This window comes from Poecilia reticulata, linkage group LG6 (genome assembly GCF_000633615.1).
Source record: "Poecilia reticulata strain Guanapo linkage group LG6, Guppy_female_1.0+MT, whole genome shotgun sequence".
Lineage (NCBI taxonomy): Eukaryota > Metazoa > Chordata > Actinopteri > Cyprinodontiformes > Poeciliidae > Poecilia > Poecilia reticulata.
Window position 1 is genome coordinate 30,195,424 of NC_024336.1, and position 20,080 is coordinate 30,215,503.

The 20,080-nt window shown below is 40.0% G+C and overlaps 1 protein-coding gene across 2 annotated transcripts in view; it reads left to right on the forward strand.

The window, feature by feature from the left end:
* The window catches only part of lonp2 (lon peptidase 2, peroxisomal), a 32,803-nt gene that overhangs the window by 2,736 nt on the left and 9,987 nt on the right, over positions 1 to 20,080 (forward strand). For both annotated transcript variants that reach the window (XR_001776738.1, XM_008412572.2), the window contains exons 2-11: positions 650 to 785; positions 2,395 to 2,508; positions 8,193 to 8,324; positions 8,450 to 8,572; positions 10,299 to 10,462; positions 11,318 to 11,412; positions 14,514 to 14,632; positions 16,551 to 16,690; positions 19,514 to 19,655; positions 19,743 to 19,893. Coding sequence is in view for 1 of the 2 variants with exons in the window: in XM_008412572.2 (XP_008410794.1) it covers positions 650 to 785; positions 2,395 to 2,508; positions 8,193 to 8,324; positions 8,450 to 8,572; positions 10,299 to 10,462; positions 11,318 to 11,412; positions 14,514 to 14,632; positions 16,551 to 16,690; positions 19,514 to 19,655; positions 19,743 to 19,893 (1,316 nt within the window). In the remaining variant the exon portion in view is untranslated. The remainder of the gene's footprint in view (positions 1 to 649; positions 786 to 2,394; positions 2,509 to 8,192; positions 8,325 to 8,449; positions 8,573 to 10,298; positions 10,463 to 11,317; positions 11,413 to 14,513; positions 14,633 to 16,550; positions 16,691 to 19,513; positions 19,656 to 19,742; positions 19,894 to 20,080) is intronic.

Sequence of the window (20,080 nt, forward strand, 5' to 3'; positions counted from 1 at the left end):
CTTCCTTCATTCACTTCCTTCATTCCTTCCTTCATTCACTTCCTTCATTCCTTCCTATACCTCATTCCTTTCTCACTTCCTTCATTCCTTCCTATACCTCATTCCTTCCTTCATTCACTTCCTTCTGACTTTCCTTACTTACTTACTTCTTCTCACCCTTCCTTCTTTCTCTCCTTTTTCTCCTTTCCTTTATGCCCTACTTTCATTTTATCTTTCCTTCATTTAATCCTTTCTTCCTTCTTTCATCCCTCCCTTCCTTCTGTGTTTCCTTCATTCTCTCCTTCTTCCCTTCCTTCTTTCCTTCACTGTCTGTGCTCTTTCCTTCCTTCCTTTCCTCCATTCTTTCATCTGCCCTTCATTCATTCATGCATTCCCTTGCTCCATCCTTCCTTACATTTCCTTCCTTCCCTTATTTAATTCCTTCCATCCTTCCTCACTCTTCCTTCCTTCTTTTTCTCCTTTTCCCCTTCCTTCTTTCTTTCTCTTCTGTGTTCTTTTCTTCCTTCCTTCTGCTCTTTTTTCTCTCCATCCTCTGTTTAAAATCTCTCCCTCTCTCCCCTCTCTCTCTCTCCCCCTCACTCTCTTATTCTCTCCCCCCCTCTCACCTCTCTCTCTCTCTCTCTCTCTCTCTCCCCCCTCCTCTCTCCAGGATCGGTACAGCAGGAATCGCCGTCCAGGTTGTCGGCAGTAACTGGCCGAAGCCTCACTACACGCTGCTCATCACTGGTCTCTGTCGTTTCCGGGTTTCCAGTCTGCTGAAGGAGCGGCCGTTTGTCCTGGCCGAGGTAAAACCTTCGCTTTCATCAACACTGGTGGCTCATATTCATTCTACTATTCAGCTTGTTCTTCCTCGCTGTTGAGGAAAACAAAACCTGCGTTAAAATAAAAATGTTATAAAAAAAACCAAGATAGTTTCTCAGGATGTTTCTGTTTCCATTCAAACCCAATTAAATCCCTGGCTGCTACAGTGTTATGTTGAAAACAAGAAAATAAATGTTTTCATTTTTTTTCCCCGTTCATCAGCGGATTGAAGAGACCGCAGCTTTATTGCTTCGTATAAACTCTTAAGTGGAAGCGTGGTGTTGGGATTCCCACAGAACAAATGAGCCGCTGAAACCACAGATCGGGCCGCAGCAGCGCTGTGGTTCTGTCTGTGTTTGCATTCTTTGAACCGTGGCTGTTAAACTCCTTCGCTGCCAAGACGAGCTGTTCAGAGGCGGTTTTATCTCTCTGTGGTCGTAAATAACCCTCCTGGCTGCGATTTCTGGTCTTTTAGGATTCTGTAAATGCAGAAAATGTGCTACGATTAAAGCTTATAGGAGACAAAAGTCCACCAGACCTGATGTGGATCAGGGTGTGAATTTATCCTGCATGGCGATCACAGCTCAGTCGGATCACGTCTGGAGGCTCACGATGCCTTCAGGTGTCAATGGAGTCCATACAGCTGGACCGACATCTTAAAACCAAACACACAGGAAGTTCAAAGGTCACATGAACCCATGCATGAATGCATGAAACTCCTGCCGAGCTGCAAGATGACGTTTTCTGCAACCTTAGCCCAGTTTCTGATTGCTTGACTATATTTATAATAATAATAATAATAATAATAATAATAAATGTAATTTGTACCGCACTTTTCATTAGAAAAAATCTCAAAGTGCTATATTTGAATAGGATTGTGTGAATATACATAGAATATTGTTGTAAATGTAGCGGATTTAGATGGATTTCCGTCTGTAGTCTCAACAAACACAAAATTCAAACATTCATTATAGATGGGAGAGAAAGGAGGAGTAAATTTTTTAGGTTAATCTCAGAAATGTTCTACAAAAAGCATTATAAGTTTTGATTTTGGAAAGTCAAAAAATCTGAGATTAACCAGAAAGGTTTACTCTCAGAAATTTTCATGAACAACATGGAAATTTCTGAGTTTGAAAAATGTGAAATTTGCTAGACAAAAATCAAGATATTTTTAGATCAATCTCAGAAATGTCCTAGAAAATAATTGTACATTTTTGACTTTTTCTTAGTTAAAAAAGTTAGAAAAATTTAAACTCTTCAAACTCAGATATTTCCACGTTTTTTTTTTTCTCAGTTTGACTCAAAACATACATTTTAAGAGACAGTTATCCCTGATACTGAAATTTTTTTTTCAACTTTTGAAAAAAAAAAAACATGTCTAAAGAATGTTCTCGCTACATTTTCTGGCATTTCCACTTAAAAACTATTTTTTCAGTTTAACTAAGCTAAAACAAGAAAAAATTGGTTTGATTTAACTTCAGACAGAGAGAAGAAAAATTTGTTTGCATCTTTTTATTCAGTATGTAAAAACCTGACGTCATCTGTAAAAATATACAAATGTCTGAGTCTTCTGTCTTTCGTGGTGAAACGCAGGTGGAGCAGCTGGATAAACTGGAGCAGTACACAACGCCAACAGCAGAGGGCGCTACAGCAGAGGATGGAGAACTGGGAGAGCTTTCTCAGAGGTTCTACCAGGCTGCTGTTCAGGTGTGTTTTATTTAACTTCATTAACACCTGATAGGTTTTAAAAAGCAGGGGGAGACAAAGTGACTCACAGTGTTCTGGTTCTCTGTCTCATCGTTTGTTTTGCTAAAAATAAACCAAACGCCTGATGCAGCTGCATCGCTGCCTTGCAGCATCAAGAGTTTGCTTGTTCTCCAAGCCTTCCTGAATTTCCCTCCAGTCTCCACAATTTTTCCAAAAATGTGCGTCTTACTGCGTGGATGCTTTTTTTGTCCTGTGTGTCCCTGTGTTAACCTGTCCCCACGCTCTACAAGATCACATCTCTCATCTATTTCCTGATGGAGAAGTACATGTCGTTTGTTTATTCATATAAACTGAATGCAGAAAGACTGCAGGGATTGGGAGATTTTGGGAAATGAATTAAAAGCTCAGATGTCTCGTATCCACAGCTGAGAAATCAGGTCATTCAGACTTTAGAGTGTTTTCACACCTGATAGTCCAGTAGACTTGGTTCGATTGGGGACTTTTGCTCTCTTGCTCTCTGTGATGCTTTTTTTTCCTCTGCTCCCTCCCTGCTCTGTTTTTGTCCCGTCTTTTTCTCTATTTTTGGAGCCTGCGATGTAGCCGTCGCAGGTTCGATTCCCGGCCTGGCGACCTTTGCCGCATGTCTTCCCCTCCTCTCATTGCCAACTTTCCTGTCAATTTGACAATTCCTGTCAAATAAAGGCCACCAGAGCCAATAAAACCATAAAAAAGAAAGTCCAGATGATCCTTACACTTATTTAGCAACCCAGAACAGGGATTACAATAAACTACAATAAACTTGGAATCCAGAAAAACGACCTTAGCAACTGTGTTTTAGACTCCTATTCTTCCAACCCAGAAAGAAGTATCTAGTTTATTTACTTTGGATCAACATTATTAGCTTTTTCTTCTTTTTCTCTTTCCTTTGGTTTGTTACTTTGTTTGTATTTCCTTTTAATTCCTTTAAAACACTTTGTATTGCCTTGTTGCTGAAAATGTGCTATATAGATAAAATTACCTTTACCAAATTTGCATCAGTTGTTACATGTTTACGTTTTGTGAAGAAGGAAGTTGCGCTCATTGTATTCTTTGGAGGTTTTTGTGTAGTTTCCTCCAGTGGTTCTTGGTGCAGCGCCCCCGCAGGTGAGGAGGGGAACAGGTTTTTCAAAGAGTTTAGTTTGTTTGACGCAGCACATTTCCACAGTGCTGAAATGTAACAAATGTTCCCATTTTGGTCCCCAAATAAAACCTAATCTACTGAACTATCAGGTAGGGAAGCAACCTAAAGCTACACCCTGAAGGTGCAGCTTCTTTTTATGACTATATGTAGAAATATCAGTAAATCACATTTTAACCAAGCAGAGGGAACCTGGTTTGAAGCTCAGGTTGGAAGTTTGTCTTCCTCAGTGTTTTCTCTGCCGTCCTTTAAAAAGTCAGAATCTCGTAGTCCTGCTGCCTCTGTGTGAGGAGCTGAGCTCCGTTCGCCCGTGTCTGCGGCGGCCTGTCCACATGTGGCCGATAAAACATCAGGATTACTTGAAGCTTTCGCCTGATCTTCCCTCGTCAGAACGGCCCTGCAGAGTACTTCTCCTTCTGAAGCACATGTCTCTTTGTCTCCCTGCCCAGCAGATGCCTCGATTTAGCAAAGATTTGACAGGTTTCCTGAAATCTTCTCCCATCCCGCTGTGTCTCCATCAGCTGCCATTCTGTAATAATTTCTCAGAGGACGCAAAGTGCAAGAAAGAAGACTTTGATGAGCTTTACAGGTGGAAAGATTTCGCTCTCCCACAGCTGAATCTGCCTCTTTTAGCTCCTGGAATCATTTGATTTACTGCAAACCTTCTGCAGGGAAACGAGCTTTAAAAGTTCTCAGGATTTAATGTTTTTCAAAGTTTGTATGCACTAAACTCCTCTTCGTTTCCATGAAGTGATCGTGTATTTCATGTTGATGAGCTGTGTCCATAACGAGCCTCGATGACATCATCGCTCCGTGTTTTATGTCTTTTGAAACGTTTCCAGTCGTCTTTGGTTACTTAGTGTGAAAGAAACTTGAGTGATGAGGAGAACAGAGGATAAATGAGCTTTGATACACACTCTGCAAAAACTGAATAACGTAATTTTCCTCTTACCTGCAAGCAGGTGTAAGATGCAGCATAATAAAATTACTGAAGTAAAAGTAAAAAGTACAGCATAGTAAAATTACCCCTAAAAGTACATTTATTCAGAAAAGTAACTCAGATATAATAGTTTGGACGTAAGAACTTCATGTGAAGTGTGGTCGTTGTTCTGGTTGCTGCAGCTTCAGGGAAAAGAGCTACTTTCTTTTTTCCTTGTTTCGGATGCATCAGTTTTCCGTCCCTCAGTTTACTGAGGTTTTCCCAAGAGGTGGATGCAGCAGAGTGGAAATCTGATCAGGAAAATGACAGATATTATTTTCTGAAGACCCTTTTCGAGTTTCAGGAAAGAAAATAGAAAGAAACAAATTTTGACTCCAGAATTTAACTTTTTTTCAAAAATGTAAACATTACGATATTTTTTTTGCAGTCAAACTGTTTTTTTTTTTTTACATGAAATTGGATAAAATTTAAAACCGACCTTCAGTCATCCATCGGTTTATGCTTTTTCCTGTTTCCTTACTTCCTTCTTTCCTTCCTTCCTCTCATCCTTCTTTCTTTCCCTCCTTCTTTGTTTCCGTTCTTTCCTTCCATTCTCCCTTCTTTTCTCCCTCCTGGATTCCTTCCTTTCTTTCTTCATTCATTTACTTATTCTCTCCTTCTTTCCATCATTCAAATATTCTTTCCTTCCACCAAAGCTTTCTTTTTTTATCCCCTTTCTTCCCTTCCTTACTTCATTATAATGCATTGTGTTATAATATTTCATAATCTAATATTATTGTGATGATAATATAATAATATTATTGTTATTAATAATAAAATGTTATTAATTTAACATGAAGTTTCAGAACCCAGTCGATGTTACGATCAGCCAGGATTCTCCGCTCCACTTTGTGGAAAACATAAAGTTTGGAAACATTTCTGGCTGTTGGGATTATTATTTTTTTTCGGAGGGGAGGGATAATAAATTCACGCCCAAACTGAGAACACAAGAGCTGAAGTAATTCATCCTTTCGTAGTTTATATTCCTACGCTGCTGATTTTTATCCAACGCTGTGATTAGTTCCAGTTTCTGCTCCGACCTCATGTTGTACGCATGCAGTCAGATCGGATCTGAATCATTCCTCCACTTCGCGTCTTCATCTTCCATCTCGCAGATGTCCTTTTGAACATGCGCACACATATGGAAGCTCGGTTGGATTTCTTTTTTTGTAGGGCACAGCTTTTCCCTCAGAATGAATTAATTCTTCGTCGAATTACGTTGTCGTGTGAAGACCTGCGGCCAGCAGATGTGCAGCACTACATTTTTGAAGTCACAAATCCATCTCTGTTCCCACAATTCGTGTAAAGATCCACTCTGATTATCTGCGGGTGAAAAAAAAAAAGAGGAGATCACCGCTGGAATGTTGAATTTTATCAGCATGGGATGAAACGGACAGAATCTGTCTTCTCCAGTTTATAAACGGCTGCAGGTTTCTGAAAACGACAAGCTCTGATGGATTTGATCGATAATCCGTTTCACCCCGTCAGGAATGACGGTTTGAAAACTTGCTCTTAACGTTTTCTGTCTTCAGGCTGGTGGTTCACGTTTGAAATGAGGTGAACCTGCAGAGCCGCTGAGAAGGAAACGTTCCTGCTGTCTGATCCAAAAGTTTTCAATTTCTCCTCTTTGTCCTGTGAACCCAACTGACCTGGTCCGGATCTGAAGTTCTCCAGACTTACTGCCGGACTTTCAGAGTTTACCTTTGGATTTTACAATAATCTGATTCATTTCAGCCCAATCAGTTATCAGGGTTTCCATGCAATCCTTAAAGATTAAGAAATGTTTGGAATTAGCTTTAAGTGTTATCAGTTCGATCAGAGAACAGAAACATAATGAGATATTTTATCCATCCATCCATCGACCCTCCAAAGATTTGATATTTAAAGCTCGAAGACTACTAAGTTCATTGCCAACCTCAGTAGTCATAAGTGACCTATTGGACTTAAAACATAAAAATGTTCATAACGGACTTGACGGACTCGTTCTCTGATTTGAATTTTCATCTACAATGAGCTTAGTTTTAGTTTGTCTTGTCACTTTAAATCCCAATCAGCCGCTGTTGGCCACGCCCCCCAATTCAAAGCATCCACTCACGTGAAAATGGCTGCAAGCAGTTGCACAATTATACAACAGTACATCTTTGAAAAGCAGAAGTGGAGCCTCCTACACAATCAACAAGAATGCAGCAAGTGGTGGTAACACTTTATTTGAAGGGGGTGAATAAGACTGTTATAAACATGACATAACTCCTGTCATGAACATGAATAAGCCTTCATGAATATTTATGACTGTCATAAACATGTCATAACACCCGTCATGAACATGAATAAGCCTTCATGAATATTTATGACTGTTGTCATAAAGTGTCATTCAGTAAATTATGATACTTTTAATACAAAGTTGACATTATTGAAAATGTCTTTATTATGACAACTTGACATTAACCAGTAAATCATTACTGTTATAAATTTGTTATAAAGGTATTACTGATTGCACTTTAAAAATTAGGTAACTTTATGTTATTAAAGATAAAGTTTAAACAGCTGGTTCCTCTCCAGCTAACGTTTCAGGCGAGAGGCGGGGTCACCCTGGACAGGTTGCCAGTCTGTCGCAGGGCAACACAGAGACACACATGACACACAACCACACACACTCACACACACACACTCACACCTAGGGACAATTTAGAGAGGCCAATTAACCTGACAGTCATGTTTTTGGACTGTGGGAGGAAACCAGAGTACCTGGAGAAAACCCACCATGCACAGGGAGAACATGGAGACTCCATGCAGAAAGACCGGGGCCGGGAATCGAACCCAGAACCTTCTTGCTGCAAGGCAACAGCTCTACCAACTGCGCCACTGTGCAGCCCCCTGATTGAGAATCTGTGGAGGGAAATTAAAATTATGGTTCCAACCTCAGAGTTGAGCTTCTTCACCAAAGATCAAGTGGAAACATGAAGAAAATCTGCTCCATAATTATTAAAAGGACATGCTATATTGTTTCTTAAAATGAAACGTCTCTTGTGATTGTTGCATAAAGATGATTTAAACTCTAAATCTGTCAGGGGTATCCATCATTTTCAGCTTTTATGGCACAATGTAGCATATTATTAAAGAATGTGAATAAAAATGGTTGTAAACTCCAGAGATTATTTCTAAAAAGCTGCTGGCTGAAAACTTGGCACGCCGTGTTGTTACTGACTGAAATATTACTGTGTTATCTGATCAGACATCGTCCAGGTTTCCGAGTAATTCAGCTTTTTCACTAATCGCGTCACTCCAAAGCCTCTCCCTGCAGCGTCTCTCCCAACCAGTTTCATCGGATCAGCTCCGTATAAATCCGCCGTGGATGTCGGCGCTGCTTCCTGTCTCCCCTGTGGAAATACTGGAGCGTGATGAAAGCGAGCTGTAGTTTCAAAACAGCTTATCCTAGCAACGCACAAGTTGATGGGATATGACAACAAAAGTTTACCTAGATGTGGAAACATGCTTTAATTGTAATGCTTCTCCTTGTGTGTGTTGCAGTTATTAGGGATGTTGGACATGTCGGTCCCGGTGGTGGCCAAGTTCAGGCGCCTGCTGGACAGTCTGCCCAGGGAAACTCTGCCGGATGTGGTTGCCTCGATGATCCGCACCTCCAACAAGGAGAAACTCCAGGTGGGACCTCAGACTATTGAGGGCTCGCATTGAATGTGAAGCTGAGACTTTGATATCACTGCATGACGAGTAAAAACCTTTTGGCTGAGTTGGTAGGAACGTCCGTCTGTTTGTGGTTCATCCAGGTGCTGGATGCAGTCAGCCTGGAGGAGCGCTTCAGGAAGGCTCTGCCCATGCTGACCAGGCAGATCGAGGGACTGAAGCTGCTGCAGAAAACCAGGAAAATGAGTCCAGACTCTGACAAGAGGGTGACGGGGTTTTCCTTATGCGCTTTGTAAAAGTTTTCATGCATTGTTAACTTTTTTTGTCTCAAAGCTCAAGATCTTATGTGACAGACCAGCACAAACTAGCACTTCATTCAAATGTCACCTAAATAAGACAAAACAGAGTAACTTTATCTTGGCATAAATACAGCTGTAATGTGTGTCTCTCAGAGGTCGAAGTTCAAAGTGTTTCATCTGGATTTTATTTGGTAGACACAAGAAGGTGCGTAATTATAAAGTGTGAAGAAAAAGGAGGCTCTTGGGAATAACAAGCTTATCAGCTTTAGTCAGCAGTCTCACTGAAAGGGCCATACGGGTCTCAAATAAGGTCAATAAGGTCACCATGAAGGTCATGAAGGTGAGAGACGGCACAAAAAGGCCAATTCAGGTGAAGGGCCATTAAGATCACTAATGGAGCTATGAAGGTGACTAACGTGGCCTTTAAGGTCACTAATAGGAGTGTTAAGGTCACTGATGAGGCTGTTAAGGTCATTTATAGGGCCAGGAAAGGCACAAATAGGGCAGCAAAGGTCACTAAGAGGGCTGTTAAGGTGACAAATAGTTATTACAGTCACTAATAGGACAGTTAACGTCACTAATAAGGCCATTAAGGTCACTAATAAGGCCGTTAGGATCACTGATGGAGCCATGAATGTGACAAATAGTCGTTACGGTCACTAAAAAGGTCATGAAGGTCACTAATAGGGCCATTAATGTCACTAATAGGAGCGTTAAGGTCACTGATTAGGTAGTTTAGGTCATTTATATGGCCAAGAATGTTACTAATAGGGCAGTGAAGGCAGTTAAGATCACTAATAAGGCTGTTATATCGTCTTATATTCTTGCTTGGATTGCCAGGCAACAAACATTGATAACACTTTATTTGAAGGCATGACGTAACATCTGTCATGAACATGAAGGAGTCTTTATGAATGTTTATGACAGTTGTCATGAAGTAATTCGGTAAATAATAACACTTTTAATGCAAAGTTGTTCTAAAAGTTGCATTAAAAGTCCATTAAAATGCCAACTTTGCATTAAAAGTGTCATTATTTACTGAATGACACTTCATGACAACTGTCATAAACATTCATAAAGACTCCTTCATGTTTATGACAGGTGTTATGTCATGTTTATGGTCATGTCATGTTTATGACAGGTGTTATGTCATGTTTATGACAGCGTCATGTCAGTCTTATTCACACCCCTTCAAATAAAGTGTTACCGAAACATTTAACTGAACAGAGCATTAGACTCTCATCTCCTTTATGATCCCATTATTGACCTTAACGGCCCTTTTACTCTGAATGTTCTGACTACAAATGACGTTTTGGTTTCTTCCAACCATGTTCATAACTGAAGAATCTAAGAGCAAATCAGACCTGAAGATTCAGATTCTGAATAACTGAAGAATCCTTTACTGAGATGAAGTCCTGGACATGGATACATCTTATTTTAAAAATGAAAATCTGAAATGTTTCTCTGCGTTTTTATGCCCCTCCTCTGTCTGGATGCTTTAGGGCCAATGTGAGATCCTCCTTCCACTTTCTTCATATGCAACAATTGCTTTTTTTTTTCTGCCAGATTGGTGGAGCTCAGAGCCACAAACTGTGAGAAAGTGAAATGAGTGGGAATACTTTTGCATTGCGCGCGTTTCTGAGTGGAACCAGCAATCAGTGTGAATAAAACCAACCCTTTGTCACCTGCTCAGGTGTTGTCGGTGCGTAAGGGCGGAGTGTTCCCAGGGCGACAGTTCAATCTAGACGAGGATGATGAGGGTGAGGATGGCGACGACATGGCGGCTCTGGAGAGGAAGATCCACGGCGCCAGCATGCCGGAAGCGGCACTCAGAGTCTGTCTGAAAGAACTAAAACGGTAAAAGCAAAACGTTTAGGTTACAGCAGCTGTTTTCTCCCTGAAACGGCATCTTCAACCACCATTCAACACAGATGTAGGGCTTTTTAAAACCATTAACATTTAAAACCTGGATCACGACAGAAATCTACAAAAATATGCAGATTTTATATCAGGGGTTCAAAATCATTTTCATTTTGGGTCAAATCAAGATCATGATGCTCTTAAAGGGACGGTTGTGCCAGAATGTATTGATGAAACCTGTTCACAAACTGTTCAAATATTAATCAGTTCTTTAAATTAAGTAATATAATTGAATATCTTTTCAGTCCCTCAAGGATTTTGTGATTCTTATTGTGATTTTTGCAATAAAAATCAAAGTGTTTGTGGCACAAATGTGGAAATATTTGCACTTATTTATGACAGTAAATGCCACTTTTTGTTACTTGCATCGATCATGGATTATAATCTGACATCAATTAAGTCTGAGGCAGCTGTTTAGCACAAGTAAGAAAGTTTTTGACAAGTTTTGAGAAAAATCAACAGAAATGGAGAATCAGCTTCTAGGCACCACAAATCTGGAACAAACTTCCAGAAAACTGCAATGAAGATGTGATTCAAACGTTTGCCTGACAGAAAAGTCCAGTGATGAAAAAATACATAGAATATACAAGATTAAATTATCCTGAAACACATAATTTAAGATCTATGGTTGACGTATTTAAAGCTAACTTATATTTTTAATGATTTTTAAGGACGTGTGGACACCGTGTCCTGACTGTGGAAAGCGTCCCTCATCAGTGATGTGTTGTTGAGCTGTTTTGTTCTTTTTTTGTCTTTCCACTAACCTGGTAATGTGTCTTTGTGTGTTTCCAGGTTGAAGAAGATGCCTCAGTCCATGCCTGAATATGCGCTGACCAGAAACTACTTGGAGCTGATGGTGGAGCTGCCGTGGAGCAAAAGCACCAAAGGTATACAGAGTTTGGCTCTTTTCTTTCACTTAGCTGCTCATTATTTATTTATTTAAGGTTTAAATTATTTTTTTCCTCAAAAAACGCAGAGAGGACATTAACTTGTAGCAAAGTTTAAGCCAGTGGTTCTTAACCTTTTTTGAGGTACTGAACCCACCAGTTTCATATGCGCACTCACTCAACCCTTCTGTAGTGATAAATAAAATATGATTTTTTTTCCTTCAAATTCAAGACACAGGGGTGACCCACCTTGAGTCTAGTTGGGTCAAGATCACTAAGTCTTCTTAAAAGGTAGAGTCTCTGTGAACAGTTCTTCAAAATATAGTCAGTGTTTTCAGCAAATTTGAGCTGACTGTCCAGGAACCACCCAAGGTATTTAAAATTTGCCACAATTTCAACAGGTTGGCCATCGAGAGAAACTGGAACCATTTTAAGGTCTTTAGGTGTTTAGATCATTTAATTAGCTCTACATTCTTAGGAGAAAGAAAAACTAATAAAGACTTTGCGGTATTCTGATTTAGCAATGTAATTATATTATATACGCCACTAGAGGCAGTACTAACCCCGAAAAGATGCGACTAAGGAGCAGATTTAGAAGTACACTGAAAGCTACAGAATTTGTTAAAAAATGAGCTTTGCTGAAGTAATTAAAGACACAAGTTCAAATCCATGCTGAGAGTGGAGCTCCTTCAATCACTGCTCCTCCGCAGCACTGATTGGCTAAGCAATGTAACGTGATCCTCTGATTGGCTAAGCAATGTAACGTGACCCTCTGCAGCAAGTGATGGCAAAGCGGGGCGTCATCACGACTTTACACAAGTTATTTAATGAGGCTTTACCTCCGCGCCAGACGCTCCGCCGAACCCCTGAGACCGACTCATCGAACCCCTAGGGTTCGATCGAACCCAGGTTAAGAACCACTGGTTTAAGCTAACAAGGGGATTGCAAAAAAAAGGAGTTTTGCACAAAATAAAAAGTTTTTCCACAGATATCCATCTCTTCCTTTATGGAGATGCATTATTTTAAGATCAAGAGGAATGGGAGTTGTGAAAATTAGTTGCACGGTCAGCTGGTTATTCATCTTATACATATTTTCATTTGCATCGAACAGATTTCCTTATTTTCTAAAAGGTTTTATTTGCTGATTCTGTTACATTTTTCTAAGGACACATAAAAGAAGAAATGAACAAATTCTCTCTAATGAAGCATCAAATAATTTGTATGTAAATTTAATTGCCCTGCATCAACAGACAGGAAGCCTGTCGATGCGTTTACAGACCGGAAATTGTAGGAGTTTTCAGTTGTGATGCAATTAGCAGATTAGTGCAACTCTTAATTGCAAAGGCAATAAAAAGTGTTGATACCATAATGTGTCATTAAGTGGAAATCAGTGTGTTTGGCTCCAAGTTTCAGTATTATCTTCTCTTACTCAAATGGAGCCAATTCTCTGATGCTGGAAAACTTTTCTTAAGTGTAAAGATAGCTGGATAACAGATTATTCCCAGTTTGTGCGCCAGGAATGTTAAATGACTCAGATAGCGTATATAATCCTTTAAAAGTAATCAGCTCCGTCCAAACAGTCAAATGTCACGATTCGTCTGAAGAGTCGTTTTTTTCCTGGAGGCCTCATGGTCTTTGTGCAGCGACAGAGCTGGCCATCAGCCAGCGAACATGTTGGAGCGTTTATCATCTGAGGAGATAAACACCATGTCTCCCGGAGGCATGTGGGGAAAGCAAAGCTGCAGCTCCAATCAGGACAAGTTTGGAAAATACAAATAAGAATAGACGCTCCCACATGTATGTATGCATGAGCGGTTTCACCCGAGGCATCTGGGATGGCGGGTTGTGGTCAGGAGGATCAGCGTTCCAGGGCTTTTGTTGCAAGGAACGGAGTAAAGAGGAAAACAGCATCCATCCAGGATGCAGCCGGTCCCTGCAGCAGTCGGGCTTTTATCCGGCCACCAGTGCAGGACGGTTTTGACCAACTCACTTCCCAGTAAGCCCAGAACTAAAGAGCTGCATCTCTTCCTCCATTGGCAGAGCATGTTTTTACCCCAACATGCAGCTGGACCAAAGAAGAAATTGTTCAGAACGGACAGAATAACTGACATAACACTGTCATAAACATGGAGGACCATTCATGAATGTTTAGGACTGTTGTCATGCGGAGTTACTCGGTAAATAACTACACCTTTAATGCAAAGATGACACCTTTAATGCAAGTTTTGATGGAACTTTCCATTAAAAGTGTCATTATTTACCCAATGACACGTCATGGTAACAGTCGTAAACATTGATGAACTGCTTCATGCTGTCATCTCAGTTTTGTGCACACACCTTCAAATGTTACTTTTTTTTTCAAAAACAAATTGTACAACATAGTCGAAATATTAGGAGAATAAAGTTGTCATTTTCTGAGAACGTCAACATGAATAATAAAAAACTAAAATGAGGACAGTTAGGGGTTCTTGTGAAGTTACACTGTGATACTGGTTTTACAGAGAAGGAAATGCTTCATCCTTTCACACATCAGCTTCAAATTATTATCAGTAGCCAAACTTTGAAACAATGGAGCAAATGACAGTTTGTTAAAAAAAAAAACACACACAACACACGGACTGAGCTGGTCACGTCACTACGACGGCGCTTTACAGACTTTGTAGATGGAAGAAAATAGGAGTGAGTTTACACCGGAAAACTCAGAAACTTTTTTGAAAGATAAGAAAATTTCAAATTTTGAAATATCAAAAAATTTGCTCGAAAAAAAAAATAATATTTTTTTAGGTTACTCAGAAATTTTCTAGGAAAAAACATGAACATTTCTGAGTTTCAAAAATTACGTGTTCAGTCCAATTCAATGTCCAAAAGAATAGAAGCTGTAAAACACGCTTACAAAACAAGATGGCGGCTGAGGGCGTGATGACATCACTCTGAACTGTGAAGATCCCAAAAAAATCCTGATTTTTACAAAAGTGAAATCTTCAAAAGCCAAACAAATCGATTTATCATCTGACCCTTGGTGGAAGAATAACCTTCCTACAGACGTGGATTCATTCAATCTAGTCTAACTTCGCCGTTTTTTCTGTTTTCAACGTGTTCAGACTGCCTGGACATCCGAGCCGCTCGGACGCTGCTGGACAACGACCACTACGCCATGGACAAGCTGAAGAGGCGCGTGCTGGAGTACCTCGCCGTCAGACAGCTGAAGACCTCACTGAAGGTGATTTAACCCGATCCGAGCCTTCAGTCCCACTGAAACCGAGAGGAAGAGTTGATAAAGATCAGCAGATGAAACATCTGATGCAATATTCAACACTCAAAGGCTTTGGCTGCTTAACAGCTAAGAAATGTTGGTGGAATCAACTAACTCACGCTCTTTGGTTACCTAGCAACTCACTCTCTTTGGTTACCTAGCAACAACCATTTGAGTAACTTGTACAACATTAGTTTCAGGTTTCACCACTGTGCCTCAGAACTGTTTAAAAATAAAACAGGAAAGCTACGCCACCAATTTGGCAAAATTTCAGACATTTAAAACAAAAAAAGCAAATCAATAATTATCCATATCGACTGATATGAAGCGTTTATGTTGCGATAAGTTTTTCAGCCATATCTTCCAGTCCTAATCCCAACAGAGAAAGCTTGGATTGAAATAACACTTAAATATCATCAGACTAATGAACTGAATGCTGATGTGTGAGTAAATTAAAAGATCTTGTTTGGTATTAGAAAGATATTTAACTAAAATGCAAAGAGGTTCAAGGGAGCGGCTAGCAGCTAGCCGCTAGCTGCTCATCCAACAAAGTGTGCGCTGGTTTTCTACTGTTAGCCCTGAGAGAAATTACAGCTTTCTTCATGATGAATGTAGGAAAAAAGTATCTACTGAGTGATATAAAAACCAGAGTCTGATTTGATTTTTCTGGGTTGCTATGGTGATCCTCTTCTTTGCTGGGGGAGCAGAAAAGGCGGGAAAGAGACAACAGCTTAAACAAAAACTATTTGTGTGAAAACTAAAAGTGATATCAAAACAGATCTTGAACCACGAATGTCAGAACCTTCTGGTGGCCACTAGTTACCATTTTTATGTCTCTATGTTGTTTTATTTAGGAGCTATGAGGCGTTAAAAACCCCGTTTGGTTCCAGGTTGGTATGAAAGGTTCAGGGCTTGAAGTCCAATGAGAGGCTGGGTGTGCGTTCGCTGCACTCGGGGCTCATTTAGTAGAAAACTGTAAGTCCTGCAGGAGCGGGAGACACATTGGGTGAAAGCAGAGAACGTTCAAACGTGTCAAATGTGACATCATCACTATTAGCTGAACTTTCTGTGGGAAAATCATAAAAAAACAATAAAAGTCATGAAGCTTCAGTTATGATTGTGTAAAACCTGTAAAAGGTATCGAAACACCAGTTCAGTCAGGTAAAGTCCAGCCATCTGTGATGTGTTTAAACTTCAAAGGGTTTTTCTGCTGGAGCGTATGGCAGAGCTGTGTCCATTTTTGCACATTTTGAAAAACTGTTTTGATTTATTACAACGGTATATTAGGGTCACTGTATATATATATAAAATATGGAGTACATTTCTGCCAAAATATAAGAAAAGTTTTAGATTAATCTCAGAAATTATGTATAAAAAATCTTGGAAATTTCTGAGTTTGAAAACATTTGATAGAAATTATTTTTTTAGATGATATGGTTTCAGAAATATTTTGGGGAAAAAAATCAAAGTCGAACATTTGCAAGAAAAAACTGAAGTTTTCAGATTAATTTTGTACTAAAAAACATGAAATTTTCTGAGTTTCAAGTCGAAAATCTTCACCGTTTGGGAAATTTTCTGAGACCCAAAAGTCAAAAATTTTCAACATTTGAAAAACTGACATTTCTGAGATGAATCTCAAAATTTTAGAGGAAATTGGTGAAATCTATACCTCATTATTTTCTGTCTAATACGTCAACATAAATCATAGCTTCCACAATTCCCCGGTTGATGTTTTTTGCTTAGTATGAGTTCTTCTAACGCCCTCAGAGGAGAACCAAATAAAACTGAGGAGTAATGTGAAAAAACTGGCACTGAACTGTTTTAATAAAACACGCTGGCTTCCTCTTAAGAACGTCCTCCCATGTTCCCCTGGATGTTTCTGCAGGGCCCCATCTTGTGTTTCGTTGGACCTCCAGGGGTCGGAAAGACGAGCGTGGGACGCTCCATCGCACGGACTCTTGGCAGGGAGTTTCATCGCATCGCTTTGGGAGGCGTCTGCGACCAGTCGGACATCAGAGGACACAGGTACGAGTCGGCGACCTTTAGCAGCCCAACTGTGACCTGAAGTTTCTCCGAAAAATTGGAATTTATGAGTATTGATCTTTAATCCTACGCAGAATGTAACATCGCTGCAGTGTTTCAGGACAGATGAATTGCTGACATTATCAATCACTTTGACGCAGAGAGTTTCAACAGAAAAGGTTTCGTTTTTATCCTGAGTTTTTCCCAGAAGTGCACCTGCTGGGGAGGAGCCAGCCGACCATCCTTCGTCTACTTGAGTAATTTTCAGTCATCGGAGAGGCTCACAAATCACGTAGAGCTGCATGGACCCTGCAGAATCATCACCTGCGTTTGATTATATAGGCTGATAAAGAGATGAGGCGTTCCAGGAGCGATCACGGTCCCGACAGAACCTCCACTGTCAGACCTGCTTGGCTCGGTCCGACCCGCGTTTCCCATGACACCATCAGGAACGGCCATGTTGAAATCACTCAAAGACATTTGACACCGATGCTCATAAATATTGATTACATAAGCTGCCGCTCCCCATCCAACACTAAAGAGGACCCACATGCAGAACAACTAATGGGTTTTCTTTTACCATAAATAATCAGGGCGGTTCTGGTTCTGAGTCTGGCTGCGACAAACATCCATGACGTGAGTTCATGGAAAAGTCTCAGGAGTCCTGAGTGTGATGATGCACAGCAGGGATGAAAGCACGAGGACACCTAGTGGACAAGATGGAGAACGACAGGATAAACAGAAACATGACGGCTTTATTCTCTGAACATGTACATCAGATTATAAAACCCTCTGCATCAAAACAAAATAAAAATGATCTGATCCTCCAGCTTAAACTTTTAATTTGAAAGAAATCAGACCAAGGAAAGTGAGTCCATCCTGTCGGCTCCCACTGGATTCAACAGGGATTTATTTATAAAGTCCTTAAAGGGCTTTAAATTCAGACTGTGCAGCTTTCTAACAAAGTTCAATCTAACGTTTGATTGAAAGTCTAAATTTGGAAAACTTTACAGTTGAAACCAGATATTTTCATACACCTAATAAAAAGACAAACACGTTTTTTCTCACTGTCTGAAGTTAAATCAAATTAAACTTTTCTTGTTTTAGGTCAGTTAGAATCACCAAAACTATTTCTGCTTACTAAACACCAGAAACATTAGTGAGAACCTTTTTTAGAGATTTTCTATAAAATGTCTGAGCATTTAATTTGAGCAGGAAGGTCACAAGATTTGTTTGGATTGTTTCAATGTAAAAAATATTTCAAATTTCTCAATGACTTATTGATCTGCGTAATTGAAATAAAAGTTAGCATATATATTTTACTTAAAACAATTTTATTGAAATTGAGAGATTTTTTTGTGTTATGTTAGACATTTCAAAACGTTATATTTTAGTTGACCTAGTCTTTGCTGTAAAATATAGTTACAAAATATTATTAATAACAGTAATAAATGATTTGATGTGAATTAAAACTGTCTTCTTTAGTTAACTTGGATTGTTTTAATTTTCAAAGTATGGTGCTGAAAAAGTTTGAAAACCTTGAAAGTGCTTGAATTTTAATATGTAATGCGTCTTTGCAACAGAAAGAGGTTTTGTCCGTTCAGGTGTGTGCTAACACAACGCCAAAGACAAAAACATCAGCAGTGACCTTAGAGAAGTAACCGCAGCTGCTCATCAATCTGGAGAAACTATTCAAACTTCATCATTCTACAGAGAGAAAGATTATCAATAAATGGAAAACGTTTAAATCCAGGATCTTCCCAGGACATCTGAGCAGATGTTCAGAGTGTGTAGCTAAGAGAAAAACCCCAAGAGCTCCATCTCATTGCAACATTTGTTACATTTTTCAGCTGTTGCAGTTTGCTTTCAAACAGCCAAACCCATTGAGGAACCTGTTCCCCTCCTCGCCTGTGGGGGCGCTGTGCCAAGAACCACCGAAGGAAACGGCAAGAAAACCTCCAGATGTAACCATTGTTTACATTTCTTCACCAAATGTAAACAAAAATGGTGTGGCTCCAGATTTTATCAGGTGTTTTTAAGAAAGATCACGAGCTGTTTCCCCCGCGGGGGTTAGACTCTCGTGTTTGTTTTGCTTGTTTTTACCCAGAATGCCCTGCGTCGTAGTCCGCTCCCTGCTTCTGGAGCGTTCACATATGCATTCAAACTGCACCAGAGTTCACTTCTACTAAACGGAGACCGAGTTTTGTAGGTGGACCAAAGTTCACTTTTACACATTCACACCTCCATAAACAAACCGGACTTTAAGAAAAACGGACTGGAGTTTGATTTAAGTGGACTAAACAGGACTGATGTGAATGCATCCTCATAACAACGACTAAAATAATATGCAGGAACAAATGACTTTCTGCATGAAGTCCTTGAAATGATTTATATTTAAACTGTCCAGTCACGTAATAAAGTTCAATCTAACGTTCGACTAACAGCTTGAAAACATTATTTGCAGTTGAAATCAGATGTTAAAAGATAATAAAAATACATGCACAATTTTTTTCTCACTGTCTGAAGTGAAATCAGACCAAATTTCTCTTCCTTTAGGTCAGATAGAATTACCAAAATTATTTCTATTTGCTAAATTTCAGAAAACTTTAGCGAGAATATTTTTTTTTTAATTTTTTTGTAACTTTCTGGGACCAGTCAGTTGTACAAGGTGTAAGAAAACATTTATGTCTTGCTGAAAAGTTGCACTAGTTAAAAAACATCAATTAAAACTAAGGTAGAAACTTGACCAAAACTACTTGGTGTTTTTGCAGTGTATGTTGGTGATGAAGGTTTATATTCTGGCTTTCGGGTCTGTTGTGTCTCCAGGCGGACGTACGTGGGCAGCATGCCCGGCCGGATCATCAACGGCTTGAAGACGGTTGGAGTCAACAACCCGGTCTTCCTCCTGGACGAAGTGGACAAGCTGGGGAAGAGCCTGCAGGGAGACCCCGCCGCCGCCCTGCTGGAGGTCAAACGGCTGCCTGTCCTGGAGTCCTGCTGATGGGTCCAATCTTTAAATTGATCAGCATTTCTTCTTCTGCTTGCTCCTTTCCAGGTTCTGGACCCGGAGCAGAACCACAGCTTCACCGATCATTATCTCAACGTGGCCTTTGACCTCTCCCAGGTGCTCTTCATCGCCACCGCCAACACCACGGCGACCATCCCGCCGGCTCTGCTGGACAGGATGGAGGTGCTGCAGGTTCCAGGTCTGGCTCCTCCTCCTCTTAAACAAAATGTATTTATATTTATTTAAAGCCTTTTTACAGGTTAATTTATAACATTAAAGTTAATTGGTGCATTATTATTATTAGGGGCATGCCATAGCAATGCATAAGGAGAGCAGTACTGACTTGCGAAGCAAGTCAGTACTGCCTCCATGCATTGCATGGCAGG